The sequence below is a fragment of the Equus asinus genome, chromosome 24 (genome assembly GCF_041296235.1).
Source record: "Equus asinus isolate D_3611 breed Donkey chromosome 24, EquAss-T2T_v2, whole genome shotgun sequence".
NCBI classification, from domain to species: domain Eukaryota; kingdom Metazoa; phylum Chordata; class Mammalia; order Perissodactyla; family Equidae; genus Equus; species Equus asinus.
The window spans coordinates 43,403,087-43,425,848 of NC_091813.1; the positions used below are offsets into that span (position 1 = coordinate 43,403,087).

Consider the following 22,762-nt stretch of genomic DNA (forward strand, 5'->3'; position numbering starts at 1 on the left):
GTTCTGAGTGATGACACTTGGGGGAAAAAAAGCCGTGTCACTGGACTACAAATTAGTTTGCTTCTAATTTTGCAGGCTGATGACCCCACTGCCTCAAACCAAATCTTTTCCCTGGAAATGGAATGATTGCATGACAGACTCTATGAACCATGAATATGTCAACAACTCATGGACCAGGCTTGCTTAGCAATTAGTCTTTCAGGGATTTTACTCAGAAATGAGACAACACTATACCAGAGCTTGTTGGGGATTTTGTGATTACCATTCATGTCTGGAGCATGAGTCTGGGTTAGTACAAAAAAAAAAATCCATGAAGGAAGAGGAGATGTGACTAATAGTGGCCATCAATCATGCACACGCACATTGTCAATTGGGAGGACCGAGAAAACTCCTAAGAGCCCCTAGAAGGCTGCAAGGAAATATTTCTTAGAATTCTACTTAAAGTCTCCTTTTATTCCCCCGCAAAGAGGCCCATGTTTCCCCGACTTCAGTCATTTGAATATCACCGTCACATTTTTGTCATAACTTCTTACCACCTACACTGTAATTTAACTCAATACATTTTATTAACTGACTCACTTTAAAAGCCTTTGTTTTAAGCAGTAATATTTTATTTGTGATATCATGGGCTTGTTGTGCTAGTTAAATTAGTTTTCTTCTCCTACAAGAGAAAAGAAATACAGCATTTTAAATATTGAAAATATTGCATACCACCTAACATCATTTTAAGCATATCCATGACAGAGGTGACAGGTCCTACAGGAGCTGTGAGGACCATCAGTCTGGCTGAGAATGATCTGGGCAGCCTTGTGATCTCAGGTCTCATGGCTGACACCCCCATTACCATCCCTCCATCCAGGGACCATGAACCACATCCCCCAGAGGAGAATTTAAATCAGGCCTGCACCTCCCTGAGGACACCCGTGTGGGAAGGCTGCATTGTAGGAGACTGCTGAGTGCATGAGGCTAGTGCCTTTCCATCCTCAGAATCTGGCCACGCCCATCTTTCCTCTTTTGACTAACCATATGACTTGGGAAGCATTATATTGCAAGAGTAGATAACACCCCTTATCATGTAACAGTAATAGGGAAGATGCCAAGGTTGAGCCTGGCTCCTGACAGTCAAGTTCACATTAGGGCATCACATTTGTAGATTAGCACTGGATGTCCCACCCATGGCAGATCTTGTAGGCTTACAGCCATACCTTTGAAGACGTGGGTCATTTTACAAGCTTCATTAGTACTGAACCTGGTTTAACCAGGCAGAATAAGCATTTTTACCAAGCTAAGAAGCCCTGGGCACCCTCATGGCTCTGCAGTTATGCTCTGGTTTTTAAGTAAATGATGTCTTTCAGAAACTTAGAAGCCAACCAAAAAAAAAAAAAAAAAAAGAAAAGAAAATAGAAGAAAAAGAGCACTGAGCCTTCTCACCAAGGGCTGGCTGTCTTACGGGGTCTGAAAGTGGTGAAGTACCAAAATGTGAATCAGACCTCCAGTAGCTCTGTGAGGTTCAGGGTGTGTCTAAGTTTGAAGGGATGTTTGCTTCTGATATGAACATTTTTCTTATACTTTTATTATAGAAGATGATGTGTCAAATGTACAAATAATGTGTGCCTGGTGCCAGAAAGTGGGAATCAAGCGCTATTCCCTGAGTATGGGAAGTGAGGTGAAAAGCTTCTGCAGCGAGAAGTGCTTTGCGGCCTGCCGACGAGCCTACTTCAAGAGGAATAAGGTAAGAGCCCGTAGAGAGAGGGGGCCCTCGCAGGCCTCAAAGACCACGTGCGCATGTGTGCCTCTTAGCTTCTTGCTGAAAACACTGCGCACCTTTGACTTTGATTCTTTCTGATTTGTCTCTTCTCTTTCTCTGTCATACTTAACCTTTTGGAATAAGGAGTCCCCTTCTAATGTGCAACCTGTTCTTCAGTTTCTCTTGTCACGGTGTTTGAATTCTGAGAGGGTGAATGAATCTGATGAGGACATGGTGATCGCAGCTGGTATCCTACGAGACTCTCTCTCCAGCAGTAGAGTCCATAGACTAGAGTCCGTGAAAGATAAGTGGTAGGGATTTCTTACAAAGGCTGAGAAACTAGCCACAGAAGCATGGCCAGAAAGCGTTAGTCCACTCAGTTTAATATCTGTTCCCAATGGGAATATTGCTCTGGCTCTTTCCAAAATCCGATCCACAAATTCTAATCAAGAAAAACGTCAAGTCTCTCTTGACACTTTATATTAAAGTTGATTGATATTGAGAAAAGGTGAAATAATGAATACATGAACCGACATTGCTCACGCAGACAAGCGTTTGTGAGAAGCTTGGTGGGTAAACACAGGAACAGCCATAGTTATAGTTTTTTTTTTTTTTTGGTTTTTTTTTTTGTTTTAAGACATCTTAGATCTGAAAATGTTCTTTTGGAATAGTATTAGCCACCACTGATGGGAAATGGCATGCGTGATGTTTTTACCCTCACACGCACACATACACACACAGCTAATTTCTTAATCTTTAAAGGACCGCTACAACATTTTGCCACCAGTTACTGAAGTGGATTGCTAGTTCTTGATTATTTTCCATTGATCTGTAAAGCTTCCTCAGTTCATAGAATCGTCCACATTTTGCTAACCATTTCCATTTCCATAATACAAAATCAAAATCTGTCCTTTCTTGAAGCAAACAATTAGTATTTTTTTTAAGTGTGATATTTGCAATCCTGAAATGCTACTCTTGGGCTCACTGCATTGCAAGAAGCACTGTTGCAGCAAATTACCTCCTGCAAATTTGGGTCACATCATTCTGCCAAAAAGCATAATGCCGAAAGAATTAGGCTGCAGGATTCAGTGGGGTGGAATTTTAGTAGCAGTCTCTAAGAATTAGGCTCATAATCTTCACTGGAACAGAGAGGCAAGTAAGGAAATTGTTTGGAATTCTTTTGGGACAGTCACAAGTTGAGTTCACTTTCCCTTGGGAGAGGCCAGTGAGGCTTCAGAGGAGAGTGGTTGGAGCAACACATGGGAGACACGTTTTGTTTTAATATAGGAGGATTAAAATGATCTCTGAAACCCTGGGGCTCCCGTTTTGAATGCTGAACACTGGGGTGACAATCACAGGAGTGGACCCAGTGCTTTTGTCTTCAAATCCCTACTTACCACAACAAAATACTTTGCATTCCATCCCAGAAGATGGCTATAGAACAGGGATTTTTGTCTTTCTATGATTCGGAAGGGTTATGGGTGTTATGGGTCTGAATCTTGATGGACTTCCTGTAGTGAATAAAATCAAGCAAGATGAATATGTCACAATCCTGGTGATACGTTACACTTTGCAAAGCCATCTTACTTTAGTAAGCCTTTGAAGAAAGGCACCTGATTCTATGTGAAACAGCAGCCCAGAATACTTTATAAAATAGAGAATGTAATATAAATAATATACATATAATATTACATCATAATAAAGTTTAAGGTCAGACTTAATTTAAACTTCGATAGCATATAGTGTTAAAAAATGGATAACCGGGGCCAAGAGAAGAATTAGCGTTTGGAATACTTACAGTAGGGAAAATCAGCAGGGGCAGGAGAGCCATTAACTTTCACAGGGTAGATCTTTGAACATCCTGCAAAACCTGGGAGTCGCAGGGGCTTGAAGTTTAGCCAGTAACTTTGACGGCTGATCCCAGCAGCCCATTAGTGTACATACAATACCTGTCTTCTCTGCCATCTTCACTCTTATTTATGTATTCAAAGCTCTGCCACACTATATGGTCTCGCTTTTCAAACAGAGAAATAAACTGGTCACATGGCTTGCTGGATTCTTTTTTCTTTTTTTTTAATTTTAAGAGTGTTATCTCTGCAACAATATCCTATTGTATTACAATAAACATGTACAGCTGCTGCATTTCTGTGACCTGATAGGATTTTGTGGTCATTTCATTTCGGGCTTGGGTTTCCTAATGGATTGTATTTGATACCAGTCTCCATCCTGCCACGTCTAAGAACTGCTGTAATAAGCCCCAGGGTGTTCCCCCTGAAGACAATAGCAAATAGCTACTTCTCATATCATTTCACAAAGTCTTTAGTCCTCATTATTAAAATTGTAGAGTTTCTTAATCTAAGCAAAAGGAGAAAATTCTGCCCTTTCCCACATAAAAGATTTTTAGGCTAAATTCTACACTTTTAAATATTGAGAAGTAGATGGAAAATAGGGTGAATAATGTGTGTGTGGAGCAGAATTTTACCTTAGGTATAATGTGGATTTTAAAAAACATGGAAAATTGATTATGCTGTAAATTATGCTTTATAATGACAGCCTGCTTCTTGGTGGATAGCATGCCAGGATCTAAAAATGGTCTGTAAGTTGAACCCAAATTGCGAGCATAACTTTACAAAGAAAAATCCTAGCAAAAAAGGTAGCTAATTAGGAGAGCGTTCAGCTGACCTCTGTTTTGTGTCTGAGCAACACCTGCATTTGTGAATGTAAATTGGACAGCTGTGCCTGCGGTTGCTCTGCTCTCCTCTTCACAAGTGCTTGGGTATAGCAGCAGGAACTGATTTTCTGCTAAAAACAAGGACAAAAATAGCCCAACTCTGAAAATGAAGGCCCACTGAAAATTGGCTCTTTAAATTTCATTTGCTTCTCGAACGTTCCATTCTCTTTGGGTCTCTGTGTCTGTTTGATGGATTAGATTAAGAATGTCACCTACATCTCTCAGAAACCCTGGCACTATGAAGTCGGGATGGATTGAAGCCAAGTTACTCCTTTATGGCATGTAGGTTATATTTTTAAACTGAATTTAAAATTTTATTTGAAGAGTCGTTTGGATTGCTGCAAGTGTGTAGGCTTTCTTCAAAACGCTTCTGCTAGGAGAGGCCTGTGAATCACAGCTGTATTCGTTTAAGGAACCTAACTACTAGCTTACGCATTTCAGGATGTTGGCTCTAAGAATTAGATAGTGTTAATTCATAATTATATTTTGTAGAATCCTTATCCCCCACAGGCTCAATTGCTGGCTCAAAACCTTTTGAAACAGTAGATAAGAAAAATACTTTTGTAGTCTATAGGCATTGGCCAAACAGTGGGATGTCAGTCTCGTTGCTTCATGCACTAAGGACTTGTCAGAGAACTGATAGCTCATTCTTTTCCGCGCCCCTCTTTGAGGCCACAAGCAGAGAAGGACTTGAGGATGTTTCTAGCTGAGCGATTCTCCTAGGACTCAGAAAGTTGCAGAGACTCCTCATTGGTTTTGCAAGAAATACTGAAGCATTTAGTCCAACAAATCCCAGTTTTACTTTGCACAATAAGAGACACTTAAAAATATTCTTTCCTAAGGGAATAATGCCTTGTAACCATTAGCCCTTTAAAAACGAGTGTAACAAACAAGACAACAAATAGTAGTCATTTTCAAATATCCTGTATTTGATCTTTTTCCTTCTTCATAGGAAGTATCCTGTTGTCTAAACTAATGCCCACACATCAAGCAGGAAATCAAAACTCAAGGCAAATGGCCAACGCAGGCAATGTAAAGGATGATTGTGTTCTTTCTTTGTTCAGATCGCAAATTTATGATGTTCTTTGTGGATTAGTGGCATTGATATTTTGGTAATAGACACAAATTCCCGAGAGCACCAAAGTTTTGATTCCTTGTTCTAGTTTTTCCATAATTTGAGACAAGAATAGATAGAAATACTTCTGTAATATCATAATGCTACTGTTCCCCAACAGACCACAGTGGGAAGAAACCTGTGTGGATAAGAGATAAGGATAAGGATGAATGAAATATAAAAAGGGTATATAGATATAAACAACATTTGCAGATGATGTCATTAAGATCTCCTAACAATTATATAATAATAACAGATATTCAACTAGGGAAATATTGTAAAATAAGAATTTCTTTTACTTTCAAACTATATCCCTGGATATAGAGGGATATAGAAGAGAGCTTGGAAGAGATCTCTTTTGGAAGAATCCTTTGCTAATTAGCATGTATATTATATTATTTGGAGCTACATTTTATTTAGACTATTGGTCTTTATGTTAAGCTTGCATATATCCTGGGAAAGAGTCTCAGTTTCAGACTTAACCCTAGAACCTAGTAGTGTAGAAGAAACATGTAACAATCGCCCTGTTAATCTAGTGATTAACCTGTCTACTTTTTTTCCCTTTAAACACCTGCGAGATTTAATTTGCAAATGGCTATCATTCATGAAGTTTTGGGGAAGGATATTAAGGAATTACTCGTAATTAATGTCCCCTGACTGCCTGAAGCTCAGGCCACAGACTTGCTTTTGCCAGTTGCTGGCAAATATTCTCAATTGACAAGTCAGTGCGCCCAGGGAGCACCAGAGTTCTTTCTGTGGCTTCACTTTGTTTTTATGGGGCACCAAAGAGCCTGTGGGGTCTGTCTGCCTGTGCCCTGGCCTGCAGGAGGATTCCTCTGGTTCTGCGGTGTCCATTGGAACTGTGCTGCTGGCTCCCCCGCTGCCTGCGTGTAGAGGCCCTGGCCTCCCAGGGCTTCAGTCTGCAGGCCCGTGGCTGCGATCCCTCTCTGTCCCAGCAAACAAGGGTGTCCTCAGGAAGCTTTGAGGGAAGAACAACAAACCCAACTGTTTTCTTGTTCTCTGGTATTTTGAAATATGGAATGGAATATTGATGAGCTGCTGCAAATGAGAACTTATGAAAAAAGCAATAGCAGAGGAGGGGGCGGTGCCAGCCCTTTGAAACAATATGGTGAGGGTGGGGGTTGGGGTGATTAGAGCAGGAAAATTCTGGCCAGTGAAGTTAAGATGTAGGTCAGGCTAAAGTGATGCCTAGGCCCTTGAAGAAAACCAGAAAAGTTTGCAGGGCAGAGGTTCTGCAGGGTGGGGCACAATGCCCTAGGAAGCCATCAGAAGCTTGGGGGAGAGGTGTGTGATCCTTATGTTTACCAGAACACTTGGACACCACTTGAGAAACCCTGGTCTGGGGATACCTCAGACTCATACAAGATGGGGCCAGTGAGTTTGTACTGAAAGAAAGGAATAGCCACATCTAGTTTTTTTTTTTTTTATTTTTTTTATTTTTTTTAAAGATTTTATTTTTCCTTTTTCTCCCCAAAGCCCCCCAGTACATAGTTGTATATTCTTTGTTGTGGGTCCTTCTAGTTGTGGCATGTGGGACGCTGCCTCAGCGTGGTTTGATGAGCAGTGCCATGTCCGCGCCCAGGATTCGAACCGACGAAACACTGGGCCGCCTGCAGCGGAGCGCGCGAACTTAACCACTCGGCCACGGGGCCAGCCCCGCCACATCTAGTTTTTAATGGGTTACATTTTGGGAGGTTGTGGAGGAATCAGAGAAGTGATTCTAAACTGTTAACCTAGAATGGATGTCAACTTCTGAATAATGTTAGATAGTTTAGATTAGATATGAAGAGGTGATTAAAGCTCCAAATAGCTTCAAGCCCCAATCTTTGTTCAACATTTCTTTTCAATGAGCACAAGGAAGAGGGAGAATTTTTCATAGACACGAATCTGGTCGCCCAGAGATCAATATACAGGGCTATTGACATATATGCTTGAATGTTAATTTTCAGACATAGTCAGTCTCTGGCCATCCTTCTGGTGATAGCTAATGCTGTACATTTGAATCAGGTTTTGCTCCTGTGAACTGCCGGTAATTATCCAATCCATCTCAAAGGCACGCTCTCTTTTAACATTAACCACAGTGTCAGATTGCATCAGCTACATTGTGTTCTGGTGACTGCGGCTACAGAGTGATGAATGTGCGTGCTTTGAGTTCAGAGTCCAGCTGTCTGTTTGGGCAGGGGGCAGTTCAGTGAAATGAACGATTAGGAAGGGATCTAGTTATTTGGGACATGCGTTCTCCTTATTGACCCAGTCACTTGCATTGCCAACTTTCTCACCTTGCTGCTAACGGTGTTCAGGTTTATCTGAAGAATGAATATTTAAAGGATTATCTAATGGGTCATTTTGATGTGCTTCTCCCAGCATAAGCTCCATCCAGCACCGAGTTACTCTTTCTGCCTGGCTTTAAAAGGAAGGTGTGATGAGACCTTATTAATAGAGATCAGAGGAAGGAGAAGTTTCTAAGAGTACTTAGGGCACTGTCCAGAGAAACGAAGAGAGATTGGATTGTGCGTTTTCCTAGGATTATAGTTATGCTCTGTTAATTCAAATGCTTTGTTGAAAATGTTTAGCTTTCTAAATAAGTGCATGCCTAAAACAGGCCAGGTGGCTTGCCTTGGGATATTTAAGGTAGTAGTTTGAGTCCAGCATTTCTCTGGTACACTTTTGCAGTGTCTGGTCACAAAACCCGGTACACTCAAAAGGGCCATATGCAGGAGATGCCAACTATAGGCACACCCATGGTTATTTTTATTCCTCACCCAACTCAATACTTCTGGATAGCTTTTGTACACGTAAGCAAAACTGTGAAGTGGGCAAGCCATGTGTAAATCTTGGTTCATTGGGCTCTTTGCTCTTTGTTCATATTATCATAGATTGAGATGGAGTGAAGAAAATCTTGTTGCAGATGGCTACTTAATTCCTGCCCTGGCAGTTCAGACTGAGAATGGGAAATTCCCTGTGTTACAGTCCACTCTTAGGGTGGCCATGCACACAGTGGAATCTAATGTCTGCCGACAGACTGCCTTTGGAGGTTATAAACGTCAGTCTGTTGCATTCTCTGTAAACACAGGCTGTGGGCCAGGGCTGGACACTACTACAAGCACTAGAAGGCAGATCAATGGTTTAATGAATCCATAAAGGATGCTTGAACTTGGCTGCAATTTACTGTGCACTCTAGTTAAATGAAACTCCTGTAGTCTTTAACAAAGATAGAGGTAATCAATGGCTGGGGATGGAAGCCAATGTCAGTAATCACAACCTTTCAGAATTTGTGTTGTTGTCTCATTGCTAGCAGAGGCTTAGCCAGATCCAGGCTCTGAGCCTCACTATGTCTATATTGATGTTTTCTCAGTGTTTGAGCTGACTGTGGCCCAGAGATGACATAATCGTAGTAGTGTTGCTTCTGTGAGGACTGTTTTTAAGAGCTATGGAATATTATTTAAATAATATTTCTTTAAAGCACAAGAGTAAGCTCAAGAATTACATTTATTCTAACGTGTAGAGTCTTTGTATGGCATCCCCATGATGAAACGTAAATGGAGGAATAAAATCCATTTGTGATTAAGTCCTCAAAATGTCAAATTGCATGGTGTTGGAGAGCTCTGATTAATCCTTCCGTGGTAAAATATTCCTCATTAGTTTGCTATGGCTAAGGGTTAACCACTCCTATTATAAATTCAGACATTAATGTATTTTATGCTTAATTCATCTTCTGATAGAGGAAAATATAGTTGGTAGATATGAATTTTTTACTTCCAAATGTACTTTGGAAACATTATTCTGATTTATGAGTGAGCTTTGGCGGCATATAGGAGAATTCCTTCATAAATATGTTGAAATGTATTTAAAAGTAGTTAACCACTTTTGATTGTGAAAAAACTACTGCCTTGACTTTGAAATGATTATTTTTTTCCACAGAGATAGGAGAATTTATGACATAAATCAAAGATTTTGCATCCGATTTTTGTCACACAAACTTAAACTTTCTAAGTGTTTCACTTTCTTGATTAGCTAATTAGCATTAAGAGAGCTGGATCCCACTCTGATAAGTGTATTTTGAGGGTTCAGTGGTTAATAGGAATTTTGAGGTATGTTGATTGCTAGTCTACTTCATAGGCCTTTTGCCAAACATTCCATGATAAGGTGGTGATTTCTATATGGATCTGATAAGCGATGTTATCTTGTAGTCTGGTTCAATGGGATGATTTCATATCATTTCAAATATGGTGAGCTGTTCTATGACTGCACATCCAACTCTTTGTTATAAGAAGAATCTTTGAAGGCCCTGACACTTTCTGGGATCATTTGTAGGGTTGTGTGTTTCATAAGTTGGAGCAATTTAAGTTGTTGGTGTCAAAGGATTTAGGAATACAGAGACCCAGGGTCAGGTGATGCGAAGCTGGGCAAATAGTTAAAGATGAGGAGGATTTGCCCAACAGGAGACAAGTGCCTATGTTCTGCTTGCTTGTTTATTTTTAGCCAAGCTTTAAAAAAACCTTGTTCTTTATTCGTTCATTTATTATTATTATTAATTTCTTTTGGTGAGGAAGATTGGCCCTGAGCTAACACCTGTTGCCGATCTTCCTCTTTCTGCTTGAGGAGGAGTGGCCCTGAGCTAATATCTGTGCCCATCCTCTATGTTATATGTGGGATGCTGCCACTGCATGGCTTCACGAGTGGTGTAGGTTGGCACCCAGGATTCTAACCGATGAAGTTGTGTTGCTGAAGTGGAGCGTGCTGAACCTAACCACTATACCACTGGGCCAACCCTCATTCATTCGTTCTTAAAAATAAAAAATAAAAAGGCATATTGAGCCGTGGTGTGCTAGGCACGTTTTTAAGTTGAGTGGATCCTGAAAAGTCCCTGCCTGAAAGGGATTTACATTGTCTAAGGGAGACAGAGAATATACAAGTTAAAAATATGTAGGTCATGTGCTGCATAGCGATCTTTCAGTCAGTGACAGATGGCATATACGGTGGTGGTCCCATAAGATTAGCACCGTATAGCCTAGGTGTGTAGTAGGCTATACCGTCTAGGTTTGTCTGAGTACACTCTGGTGTATGCACAATGACCAATTCACCTTTCTCAGAACATATCCCCGCTGTTAAGTGATGCAGTATGGTATATATATAACACGATTTCAGGTAGTAATAAATACTGTAAGAAAGAGCAGGATGAGGGGATGGATAGTGATGGGTTGCTGTTTTATATCTGGTTGTCATGGAAGTTCTCTTTGAGGAGGTGACGTGTGGGTAGGGACAAAATGAAGTGATGGAGCTGGTTGTGTGAAAAGCTTGTAGCAGAGAGTTCCAGAGGGGAGGAGGAGCAAGAGAAAAGCAGAGGTCCTCGGGGGGCACAGGCTTGGCATTTTTGAACAAGAGCAAGAAGGTCAGAGTGTCTGGAGTTGAACGATCAAGGTGGTTAGGGGCCAGATCATGTCAGCCACAGAGTTAATAGTTTGGATTTTAGTCTCTGTGTGATGGCAGCTGTTGGGAGTTGTTGAGCAGGGTGTGTGACGTGATCTGATTTTCGTTGTTGATCGGATGTCTGTTAAGGAAGTAGTACATTTAAGATCCTGGATGCAAAGGAGATTTGGAGAGTGAGAAAGGCAAGAGCATTCCCATTGAAGTTGGGTGTGTCTGGCAATAGAAAACTAAAAATATTGTATTCACTGAATTATTCACTAGCAGTTATGAAACATTTTCCAGTAGCAAAAGTGTGTTGAACTAATTTAGGGTTTTTTGTTTTTTTTTTTTTTCGGAAAGAATGGGAGGAAATGAACCAAGGATGGACGTTGTTGGTTAAATGTTCTGACACAGTGATTTTCTTTCTATAGGGTGGATGGGCTTGCCCCCAACCCAGTGAGGAGCTTAAGGCCTCAGAAGGCAGGTTCAACACAGAACCCAGGTCTTGAGCTGAGACACCTGTAGCATCCACGGGCCTTCTCAAGCTCTACCCCTAGAAATAGTGTGATGAAAAGGAGGTGGTAACTTTGAAGAGACCGTCTTTGGGTAAAGGAATTAGTCTGAAGTTTATTTTATTCTAAGAGAAGACTTAATTTGGTGATTCTGTATAGGATGTATCAGGACTTTTAATGCAAGTAACAGAAGACCCAACTCAAATTGGTTTAAACAATAAAAGGCATCTTTTATCTGTTGGAACTGGCAAGTCCTAAGTTAGGGGATGCTTTAGGTGAGGTTGATCCTGCAGTGCAGTGGTCTTATCAGGGTCTCACTTCTTCTCATCTCTATATTCTTCTGTATAGAGTGTTGGCTATATTCCAAAGCAAGCTCCCCAGACATTATGGGATGGCTGCTAGCAGCAAGCAGGGCTATATGCTTCCTCGTTCCCATCCAATTGAAGACAGAGTGCTTGTGTCCTAGCATTCCAAGCAAGAGTCTTGAAATTCACACTCATTGTCTATGTGTAGGTCACATGCACGTGCCTGAACTGGGGACTGTGAGCTGGCAATGTTCTGATTAGCCTTAGCCTGAGCTAATCAAGGCTTCTTGCTGATGTTGGAGTTGTGCTCATTTCCCTGTAAAGCCCATGGGAGGCTGCATGGGGAAGGGTAGCTCCTAGGATGAAAATCTGGAAACTATTAAAAGAGAGAAGGGGTCAGAGTGATGACTGATGGTGGGTGCCAGCAGATGTCCACTAGAGAGAAGGAGAGGTGATCATGAGGTTATCTCATGAGGTTGAATTCTTTACACAGTGAATGTGTCCTGCCCATCTACTCTTTTCATGTGGAAGAAGGAATCCAAGTGTGGATTGAAAGAGAAAAATGTGGTTAGCAGTCATCATAGAACTACTTCTTCCATCCAGGACCAGCTGCTTTGAAAATCTGATTATTAAAATGTTGGCTTTAGTACCAGGACCAAAAGTGCTGACTTTTTCTATTCTTTTTGGACTTTATAGAACATGAGATCACATAGATGTAAGAGTAGGGGATTGTGGTTAGCTGTTAGTTGTGCTCACTTGTGAAGAGGAACAGTGGTCAGTTAGAATAGCAGATAGCCCAGGATACAGTTTCATCAGTGTAAGTGGCCTGGGAGATGTTTGCTAAGGACTGTATTGGATATGGGGAGGCAGATGCGTGGGACTGGATGGGTGATGGGAAGAGGCTGCTGTTACCCATCAAGAGTTCGCCCACCTCCCCACACATTTAAGCTACTTTCTGTGTGGCTGAAAACTGTCTGTTAAACGAAAGGGAAAGGGGAGTGGTCAAACAAATCGTGATTTAGTCTGAGGCTGAATGCATCAAGTTCGGGTGGCTGAAGGAGCAGAGATCTTGAAGGCTGCAACTTTCACAGTTGTTAATCTATTTATTCATTCAACAAATATTTGTTGAGCAGCTACTATGTGCCAGGCACTGTGATAGTCGGTGGAGTTATACTGGACAAGAAAAACCTGGTTCCTGCCCTCATGAAGCTTACAATCTAGTGGGAGACAGACATTTATTTAAATAACAGCACAAATGTGAAATTGCCACTGTGGCAAGTGCTACAATGGTGGGGCACAGAGAGAGTCTCTATCAGGGAGATCTGACTAGCCAAGCAATCTGGAAGCTTCCCTGAGGAAGTAGTGCTTGAACTGAAATCTGAAAGATGAAGAGGCATTAACTAGAGAAAGGATGAGCTTATTGGGCTGAGGACACAGCTGCCTGATTTCTGATCCTGGCCCTGATTAGCTACTTCTTTGCTAATTTCAAGTTCTTCATGAAGGGATGGAACTCTACCGACAAACAAGAAAACAATTAAATATTCCCTGGAACAATAATCTCATTTATCCATTTGTTTGTGTATTCATTCATTTGTTCATTCATTCATTCTTACCAGCCCTTGGGGATTCATTGCTTGCCTGCCGGCTTCTCCCTTCCCTGACTTTTCACTCAGCTTCATCGACTATAGAGTTAGAACATTACTACTAACTCAATTCAGGGAGTATATTGACAGCTTGTAACTCCTGAAGCTAGAAGCATTTGTAAATAAATAATAATAAAAAATAACGATGACTGTAAGAGCCTAAGTGTTTTTACTTATCAAATGTATCAGAAAAGCAACAATGACAACAGAGAAAAGATTGGGTGAAAATACACTGAGTTAAGAGAGGAAAAGAGTGTAATTACTATCTGACAAATATGGTGGGATGATTGAAAATAAATGCGCTAAGTCACTTTTTGATGGAGAGAGCCACAGAAAAGGCAGATCCCCCCCCTCCCACCTTCCCCCCACCGCTGGGTGTGGAAAGAGATGTGGTTTTGTTGTAGAGAGAGAACTATAGAGCTATGTTAACATTAATGCAAGGGCAGACAGGAAGTTTGGGCGATGATAAATTCCAGGATAGAGGAATGCTTATTGATGCTCAGGTCCGCAGACTAGACAACTGTGATAAAATGGACACAGAACAGTGTGTCTCCTGGCACGATAACGGAGGGCGATTCTCATGGCACAGTGGTGTGGCGGGAAGGGAAGAATTCTCTTCTCTTTCTTTGTATTTGTTTCAGCCTGGTATCTCATTTAGTGCTTAGGATCATGATAACAACTCTGTAGAAATGTAGTGATAAATAAATAGGCAAGTAAGTAATTCAGATTTTATCTTCCTGGGTCTTAACTGGCTGATGTGGCCGTGGATATTCTAAATGAAGGTGTCTGCGTCTCTCTTCAGGATGCCAAGTAGAGGAGATGACCCTTATCAAGGCTAACCATACCTGTACCTGCCTCAGGTGACTGAACAGCTGGAGTCAGTGGCCCCCTCTCCAGTTCCAGTAACTTCTGAAAACCACACATAGTGACAGTCGTTTCCAAAAGAGGCTGATTTTAAAACTGTGATGAAAATGGCTAACAGCAGGCTGAAGGTTAAAGTAAAAAACTTAAAAACCATAAAATCTGCCTGGAGGCTATTTAAGCAAACTGTTTTAGAGGCACAGATGGTTCATATACCTCTGAGCCAAAAAACAAAAAAGTAAAAAGGGGACAGTAAAGCTGGCGTGATTAAGCAGACAAGTATGAAAGTTTTATTAGTACTAAAAAGGCATCCTTTAGAAAAGTGAAAAATCTGTCTCAGGAAATTCGGAAGACCTGTTAAAGATCAGTGGGAAGTGGAGAGGGCAAACAGATGACATTTCAGAAAGCAATGAAAGATAGTGGAAACACACAAGGTGCTTATGCACATTGAGTATCAGAAGCTGTGCTGTAAGGAGATGAGAAAACAGTGTGAGAGAAAGATGTGGAGAGTTGGCTGTGGCTTCCCTGTCCTGTATTTTTGATGTAGAGCAGTTTTTAATAGGGATTTGGTGCAACTAAAATGGTGCTTTGAATCTCCAAGGAAAATCAGCTGGAGCAAATTTGAGATGCTTAAGTGCCATAAATCAGAAGGTCCAAAGCATATGAAGGGAGATAAAGTATGATGTTGCAGGCATACCTGAGAACTGGGAAATCCTTGGGGTCTCTCCGAGGTATCCCTCAGTGCTTACAGCTGCAATCCTCCAAGTGTGTTCCTGTGCGCGTGCAGGGGCACACACACACATGTACACAGAACGACTCTGGATTTTAGACTGGTGAACTTCCATTATCATAATTTGGCCAAAAGTCAGACTCTGAAGAAGAACAGAACAGTACAGAGTTTGTAGGGTTGCCATTTGAGAAGCCTCTGAGAAAAAAACAGAGAAAGTAGTACTTGTGTCTTGAGTTAGCATTCAATATAAACCTAAATAAAAATGACCAAATATAGCCTTGCAAAAAGTAAGGTAAGTTGTTTGGATTTTCAAAAATCTAAGTAATTCACTTAGAGTTTGGCTGACTCCCTCCAAAGGGACCCTGGAGGAAAATAAATAACCAAAGGCAAGGAATAAAGCTTTGCCTTGGATTAAGAACCTGGGAGGGAGTGGATGATATTCCTCAGAGTACAGATAAATTAATAGCATACCATCCCAGGGGTTTATATTAGGAGTAGTGACACTTAATATACTTATTGCTTATTTGGAAGTAGATGACAGGAAGGAGGGGAAGTTTGCTACTTTCTCTTAAGTTGCTTTCACTTGAAAAACCACAGAGGATTACCTTCTCCTCCACTACCCTCCCCCACACCAAAAAAAGCCAAACCCTGCTCTACAAATATATAAATATAATGAGGTAACCTGACATCAGATGCAATTCCATTCACGGAGCTGTCAGCTAGCAGAGGGAACAAAAAATTTCAGTCCTCATACTCCCTGATACAAACTGCCTCTCAGCATCCTGAGAGAGGAACGTGGTCCAGTGTGAAGGGGCCTCAACTGTGTTCCTCGCCTAGAGTAAAAAAATAGCTTTTAAATGTTTGCATTAAAGACAGTTTTTTAAAGTGGACAAAAGTACATCAAACTATTCGCTGATAATCAGGCTATGTCCCATCTTCACAGGAAATGTCTAGTTCATTCTTCTTTAACCTGATTTTTATAAAAGGCTAATGCTGAACTTTAAGAGAGTTGACATAGAGGATTAAATATATTTTCATTAGACTCCAGGCTAAATAAATATGGGATACAGGAGCCCGAAAAGGTATTCTGTTGAGGACAAAAGACCCTATGATAAAACTAAATAATTGGGAAAGATAAATGTAATGAAAGTGTGCCCTGCCTCTTAATACTCAGGGGTAACCTTTGCAGTTGGCCACTATGGAGAAAGACTGGGTCAAACTCTGTGGCAGATGGTTTAATACATAGTGCATACATTAATCCACGAAGGCGGCGCTGGAAATGCAAGCAGGTTGTTAATGATCGTGTATAGCAGTTGTGAGCTGCTCCAGCTCTTGCAGTAAGGTATTCAGATGTCATGCTTCAGGGTCCAAGTTGATGAGTTTCTGGGTTGGGAAAACATTTCCCCCTTTGTGTTGCACTGCACAGCTGATGAGGCATGCTCCGGGGAAGGGGTGGTTAAAGTACTTCAGGTGAATGGGAGAGAGAGAAGGTGGCCTCACATCCCAGGTCCTTGATTTAATTTGACAACTTCTTACTCCTGGTTAAAATGGTACCATCGAGAGTATATTGAGTATGAGAAATTTGTGAATCAAATGTGAAGGCAGCAGACACCACTGCTGTAAATCTAATGGAGCTTCAAACCTGATTTTCAAGTCACTACTGATTAAAAAAAAAAAGAATCCTCAATCTTATGGTCTGTTGGCACCAGAAAAGCCTTGTACCAATGACATAATTTTCATTTTCGTCTACCCTGAATTATTTAATAAGTAGAAAAGAATATTGGCCTCCCAAATTCCACAGCATTGAACTTGACTTAAAGAGTCAATTAAAAACAGATAAACCCCCTATACCAGGAATGGAGCTCATAGAAATTATTTGTATTTATTGACGCTTAAATCAAGACAACCAGAAGTAAATAGAAATTCAGGAAGAGTTGGTTGCAAAGTTTAGATGTCTTACAGTGTTTCATTTAGGGCATTGTATATTAAATGTGATGTGAGGAGAAAATGAAAGTGCACTAGAGTAAACAGAGGTGAGCTTGAGTGAGCATTTCCATTCCTCTACAAGCAGAACGTCTTGTTTTTTTTTTTAAAGATTGGCACCTGAGCTAACAACTGTTGCCTATCTTTTTTTTTCTTTTTCCTGCTTTTTCTCCCCAAATCCCCCCAGTACATAGTTGTATATTTCAGTTGTGGGTCCATTCTAATTGTGGCATGTGGGACGCCACCTCAGTGTGGCCTGACGAGCGGTGCTATGTCCACGCCCAGGATTTGAACCGGCGAAACGCTGGGCCGCCGAAGCGGAACGTACGAACTTAACCACTCAGCCACCAGCCGGCCCCAAGAACTCCCTCTTCATTCAAGCTCTTTTGCTCGCTTCCTTTCTGTTTCTAATGCAGACATTTAGCACTTAATAAATGTCAGTTAGGTTTACTTCTTTATGACCGTGTAATTCAGCTGTGGACAAGGAGATGTTTGACATCCCCAGAATCTAGATATTTGGCTAAATATTTGATCAAGGCTAGTAATGGTGATGTGGACCTCAATTTTTCTCCTGTATGTAGGGAGATGGGATGGTATATTGAATAAAACCTATATCAACCTGATTATTTTATTTAGCTCCCATCACCTGTACTCTCCAGGAACATCCAGGGGCCCAGTAAGTGATAGCCACCACTGTATTGCTCTAAACCAGCTGTGCATGGGAGGAATAGAGAGACGAGCCTCACTCACTCCTGGGCAGCCCAGCACCCATGGGACCCCCTCTTCTCCACACCTGGAATGCCAAGCTTGCCCCTAGTGGGAACAGGAAGGAATTTGGTTGTCTCCATCTTGCTTTTGGGTCCTGAGGCTGAAATAATGCCTTTTGTCACTCAGCCCCTTGTCAGAGGCTGCTGCTAGCAGGGGCAGAGACAGTTTGACCCACAGTCTTGGCTTGGGCCAGGATACTGGCATAGGTTGAGGAAGTGAAAGACTGGAGAGAAGTGCAGGAATGAATATTTGGGTACAGATCAGTGTCTGTGCAAGCAGTGAATGAACCAGCAACTCAGGTCCTCAGAGGCTGGGACCTGTCTCAGGGCTGGGTGCCATGGAACACAGAAATCTGAGATGTGGTTTCTGCTCAGAAGAATGTCTGCCTGAGTGTGTGTTTTCCTGTGCTTGTGTGGAAATTGACCTCATGCCGCACATTTATTCACTTACTCACTTAGTGTTCACGATGTGCTGGGCATTGTTCTGTGGCTGGGGATACAAAGATAAATAAGGAGAGGTCTCTGCTGCTAAGGCTCTCACAGTTGAATAAGGGAGACCGACAAGTAAACAAATGATATTGTGGGAGGTGTGCTGGAACAGATGTGGAGAAGAAGAACTGGGAACCGCAGAGTGACTTCCCCAGCCCAGGGGCCAGGCTCCACGCCTGAGTGAGCACATGCTAGGATGGAGACCAAAATGTAAATTCAGGAAATGGGATGGATAGGAAAAAAGCTAAGGACAGTGAGGCAGAAAAAAAAGGATCTGAGTCAGGAATGAGAGCTCCACATGTCACCCATTAAAAAACAAAGGTATAACCCTTATTGTAATTCCCGTATTATGTTTTAACATTTTAAAATATTACAAACTTTATTGGAATACTTAAAATCATATTATATGATTTAAAAAATAGACTTTTGATGTCCCTTTTTCTTTGGGTTGTGTTGTGAAGAAGTCTACAGGAGATAAAGGAGGCAGAGAAGAAGAGAATATACAGACAGGGCTCATCACAGACATGTGAGAGTTGAATGCCTACCTGCACGCTTCCTGGACTGTTAGAACTGGAAGTGACGTTAGACAGCTCCTGCAGCATCCTCTTTTTATGGATGAGAAAACCGCAGCCCTGAGAAGAGAAGTGACTTGCAGGGGTCACACAGTTAGTGAGGGCAGAAACCACAGATGCTGAGACTAGGATACGGTCTCTGAAGTCAACAAGAGGAGAATGTAACGGCCGCTGCCTAAGGGCAATAGAAACCACTCTTCCTTGTGATTAGGACATCAATATTCAGTAAGCGTACATATAAAATTGATTAAAGGGCTTAGTATGGTATTTTTCAAACTTTTATTTACCGTGAACCCATAGTAAGAAATACATTTTGCTTTGTAATTTAATGTACACACACACACACACACTCATACTTTGTTTCATAATATCTAAGTCACTTTGATGCTGGCAATTTCTTGATTTTACCAGAAAGTGTCAGCAGAAAATTTTTACAGAATTATGCCGCAACTGCAACCTGGCTGACAACAATTGTAAAATGCATCATGATTTCAGAAGTATTAAAATGTGAAAACTGTTTAGGCTTTGGAATACACAAAACAGGGCATAGCTATTTAAAACTGAAACAAAACTTTCATGAAACAATACTTATTTTTCTATGGGATGAACTCTGATATTTTCTATTTGTTTTGTTCTATTTCATTAAAAAGTTGCTGGTTGGGACTCATTAATGGGGTGAGAACCCAGCTTGAAAATACTAGATGAATAGATACATTTGTATGAAATGTAATTATTGTGGCAGGATAGGGGGGCCTTTAAGCCCTCTCTATTGGATTCTCCTTGACCTTAACTGCAATTTCACCAAGTTAAACCAAGGTATTTCTCTCAGTTAATTAAAACTTTCATTGTGGATTTTCTCAGCGGAGTCATACTTATCCCTTAAAATGGCCAATGGCTGCCCCATTTATAATTTGTTTTTAAGTATGCATTTGTCGTGATGGAGCAGTGGGGGCAATGGGTGTATTGACCAGGTAGTAAAAGGGAATGCTCAAAATTTAAAATGTGCTGAGTCAATCTCTTGTATCAGGTGGAAATGAACTAAAGGAAGGCAGAGATGACTTGGTAGGGATGGAGTAAGCGGGTGGAGGAAGGCCAGACAGTGAGGAGGTGCTGGAGAAGTGAAGTGAAGCAGGAGCGGCCTCCCAGGCAGCTTCCCACTGCAGTTCTGAGCCTTGGGCCAAAGGTCACGAGGAGCTAAATGGAGCCATAGACTGCCACCATGTTTGGCCTGGTCTTCATGCCATAGTCAATGAGATGCTGCCCAGGCCTGTTCCACAGAGCTGTGCATGAGGCTCATGGCATGAGGCTCATCCTTCACAAGGACTGGCCCACATCAGGGGAGTCATTTGGGAGGACAACTTGGCTATCAAGAAGAAAGAGTGGTTGAATTTATTTTAAAGTAGGCTGATAAAGAAATGATGCTAAGGCTTCCCTATTTAAATAATTTGATACCCACAGCAAGATTAGAGGCGAGGTGAGGGTGGACTGTCAACTAGCATAGAAAACTCTCTTAACCTCTTGTTTGAATCATGGCCTTCTTGGACAATCAGAAGAAAACTTTAGAGTGCACCTTTTCTCTAGGAAATAAACATATGCACAGAATTTTACGGATAATTTCATGGGTTCGTGGACTTTCTGAAGTTTGTTCCCGGACCTCTTGAATCTAGGTTCAGAATCCTAACTGAGGGTTATTGGATGTGGGAGCATTCAGCTCCCCATCTGCTTTTCTAAAAACTAGAGTTCTTCCCTTAAACTAGAGGTAGAAGATGGAGGGTTTTCTAACCTATGCAGCCTGAAGTAGAGGTTTGGAACAGGTGGATGTGACCTGTTAGCATGAGGGATAGTACAGGCAGACTTGGGGTTGACTGGTACGGCTTGACGTCCCCACGCAGATTTTTAGAATAAGCGTCCAATAATAAACTTTACTGTTTTAGGAGAGAGGGCAGTTTCGCCTCGGTGCCACAGAGGATGCTCCTTCCAGGATGTAGGCCTTGAGAATCAAATGACACAATTTTTCAGCAATTTATCCAATACTTAGAGTAGACAGATACTTCTCAAAATGGATGTCATTAAAGTCACAAAACTGGTGATATTATGGACAGATTCTTCCATTTGCATTATAGAGACATAACAGATGTAGGGAAGCTCCCAGTCTTAGCAGGATGTTAGGTTAAATAACTCTTTCTGCCTAGATGTCCTGTCAGACACACTGTTATGCTTCACAGAACTCCTGGCTACCTCTTAAAGGAATTTAAACTGTCAGCCCATTTAATGTTCATCTCTAAGGTGAAGTTTTTAGATGAAGCCAATTTAGCTTAATTTACCAAGGCATCGCTTCATATCTGGGGTCGGGGTGGGGCGCAGGGCTGGAGTCCATTGGAGCTGCCCCTTTGCAGAAGTCTGGAACACACAGGACACAGGATGGCTTCTGTGGGTCACTGTGGCATGTGTTAAGGAAAAGCAACGTTACCCTCTAACTGTCTCCCACTCCTGCTCTTGAAAAAAGTGTCATTCATGCTGCCATTCCAATAGACACGGGAATGATCTCAGAAAGCAACTTCTCTTGGGTTTCTAGAATGGTCCAAGCATTGACTCTTCTTTCTTCGGGGTGGGGGTGGGGTGGGGAGAAACTATTGTTCGGAGAGCCCGCCTGGGCCTGCAGATGGAAGGGCTTGATCAAGTACAGCAACATCTTTGTGCTGCCTTTAGTGGTTTTACTTTTTTTTTTAAATCCCCTTCTGAGGGAAATCTGTGATGACAATTTTTTCCTTCTCTGCACAGGTGCTAGAATGCATTGCGCAAATACAAACATATCCCACTTCATGAGAAAATTTGGAAGTCATTTTCCTTCCATCTGTCTGAAGTAGACTGTGCTCTAAAACTGGCCATCCACCCACCCATTCTCCTACGCACCTTCTCAGTGACAAGGAGGGGATGGCATTGTAAGAGAATGAAAAAAAAAAAAAAGATAAACCCTGTGAGGCATTTAAAAGGATGGCTTATTAGTATCGTTTGGGCAGCTATGAATAACACATGATAGCTTCTGGGGCTGCATATTATTCACAGAGGAGTAGCCTTAATATTCCCTCTCCTCTTTCCCATTCCAGTGTCCCTTTATTACAGATACGTTTCTCCATCTAATTCCCAAATCCTTGCCAAACCTGAGTGTTCTTTGATCACATGATTTTCTGATGTCCACAGTGAGTTCTCGCCCACGTAGGTAGGTAAGCAATGTTCTTTTAGAAAAGGGAGGCAGTGCCTGCTTCCAGAGGATGCTGCAGCTGTAGACGCTCTGCAGTCAGACAATCAGAGCCCCAGCAGGGCACCTTCCGAGCGCAGCTGCACAGCTCTCCTCTCGAGCTCTCCAAGGCACTACGCCCTGCGTGCGGATTCCAAGCTACATTTAACACAATTGCCCATCAGCACTTAGGAAGCAGTTACCACAGAAACCCAGCAGAGACCAATTAGTCACATGATTAAATTAATTAAAATAACCCAGGGCATCTGCCATCTTGCCTCTTTCTGCTACAGATAGCGCATGACCCAGACAGAACTGTAATTGGTTAGCAATGCTGTTGTGTCTCCTAATCCTAGAATTGTCTTCTTACCATGGAAGGGGGTTCTCCTGATTTGCTTTTCTTTCCATAAGAACTCTCTTGGGTTCTTTTGGAAGATATTGCTCCCCTATAAGCCAGGCAGTATCAAATTTACAAAACATCAGATTTAATAAACAATGGGATTTGTTATGTTGGGGATAAGAGAATTTGGAAACATTTCCAATTGCACAGTTGAAGACTTTGGAGGTTTTTTAATGAGGGCTTTAACAATATGTGCCAGAGGGTGCTCTGTAATATGCATTTACACTTGACCTGAGAATT

The 22,762-nt window shown here is 41.6% G+C and overlaps 1 protein-coding gene across 7 annotated transcripts in view; it reads left to right on the forward strand.

The window, feature by feature from the left end:
- SOBP (sine oculis binding protein homolog) overlaps positions 1-22,762 on the forward strand; it is a 171,789-nt gene that overhangs the window by 36,672 nt on the left and 112,355 nt on the right. For all 7 annotated transcript variants that reach the window (XR_011497867.1, XR_011497868.1, XM_070496634.1 and 4 more), the window contains exon 4: positions 1,581-1,732. Coding sequence is in view for 5 of the 7 variants with exons in the window: in XM_070496634.1 (XP_070352735.1) it covers positions 1,581-1,732 (152 nt within the window). In the remaining 2 variants the exon portion in view is untranslated. The remainder of the gene's footprint in view (positions 1-1,580; positions 1,733-22,762) is intronic.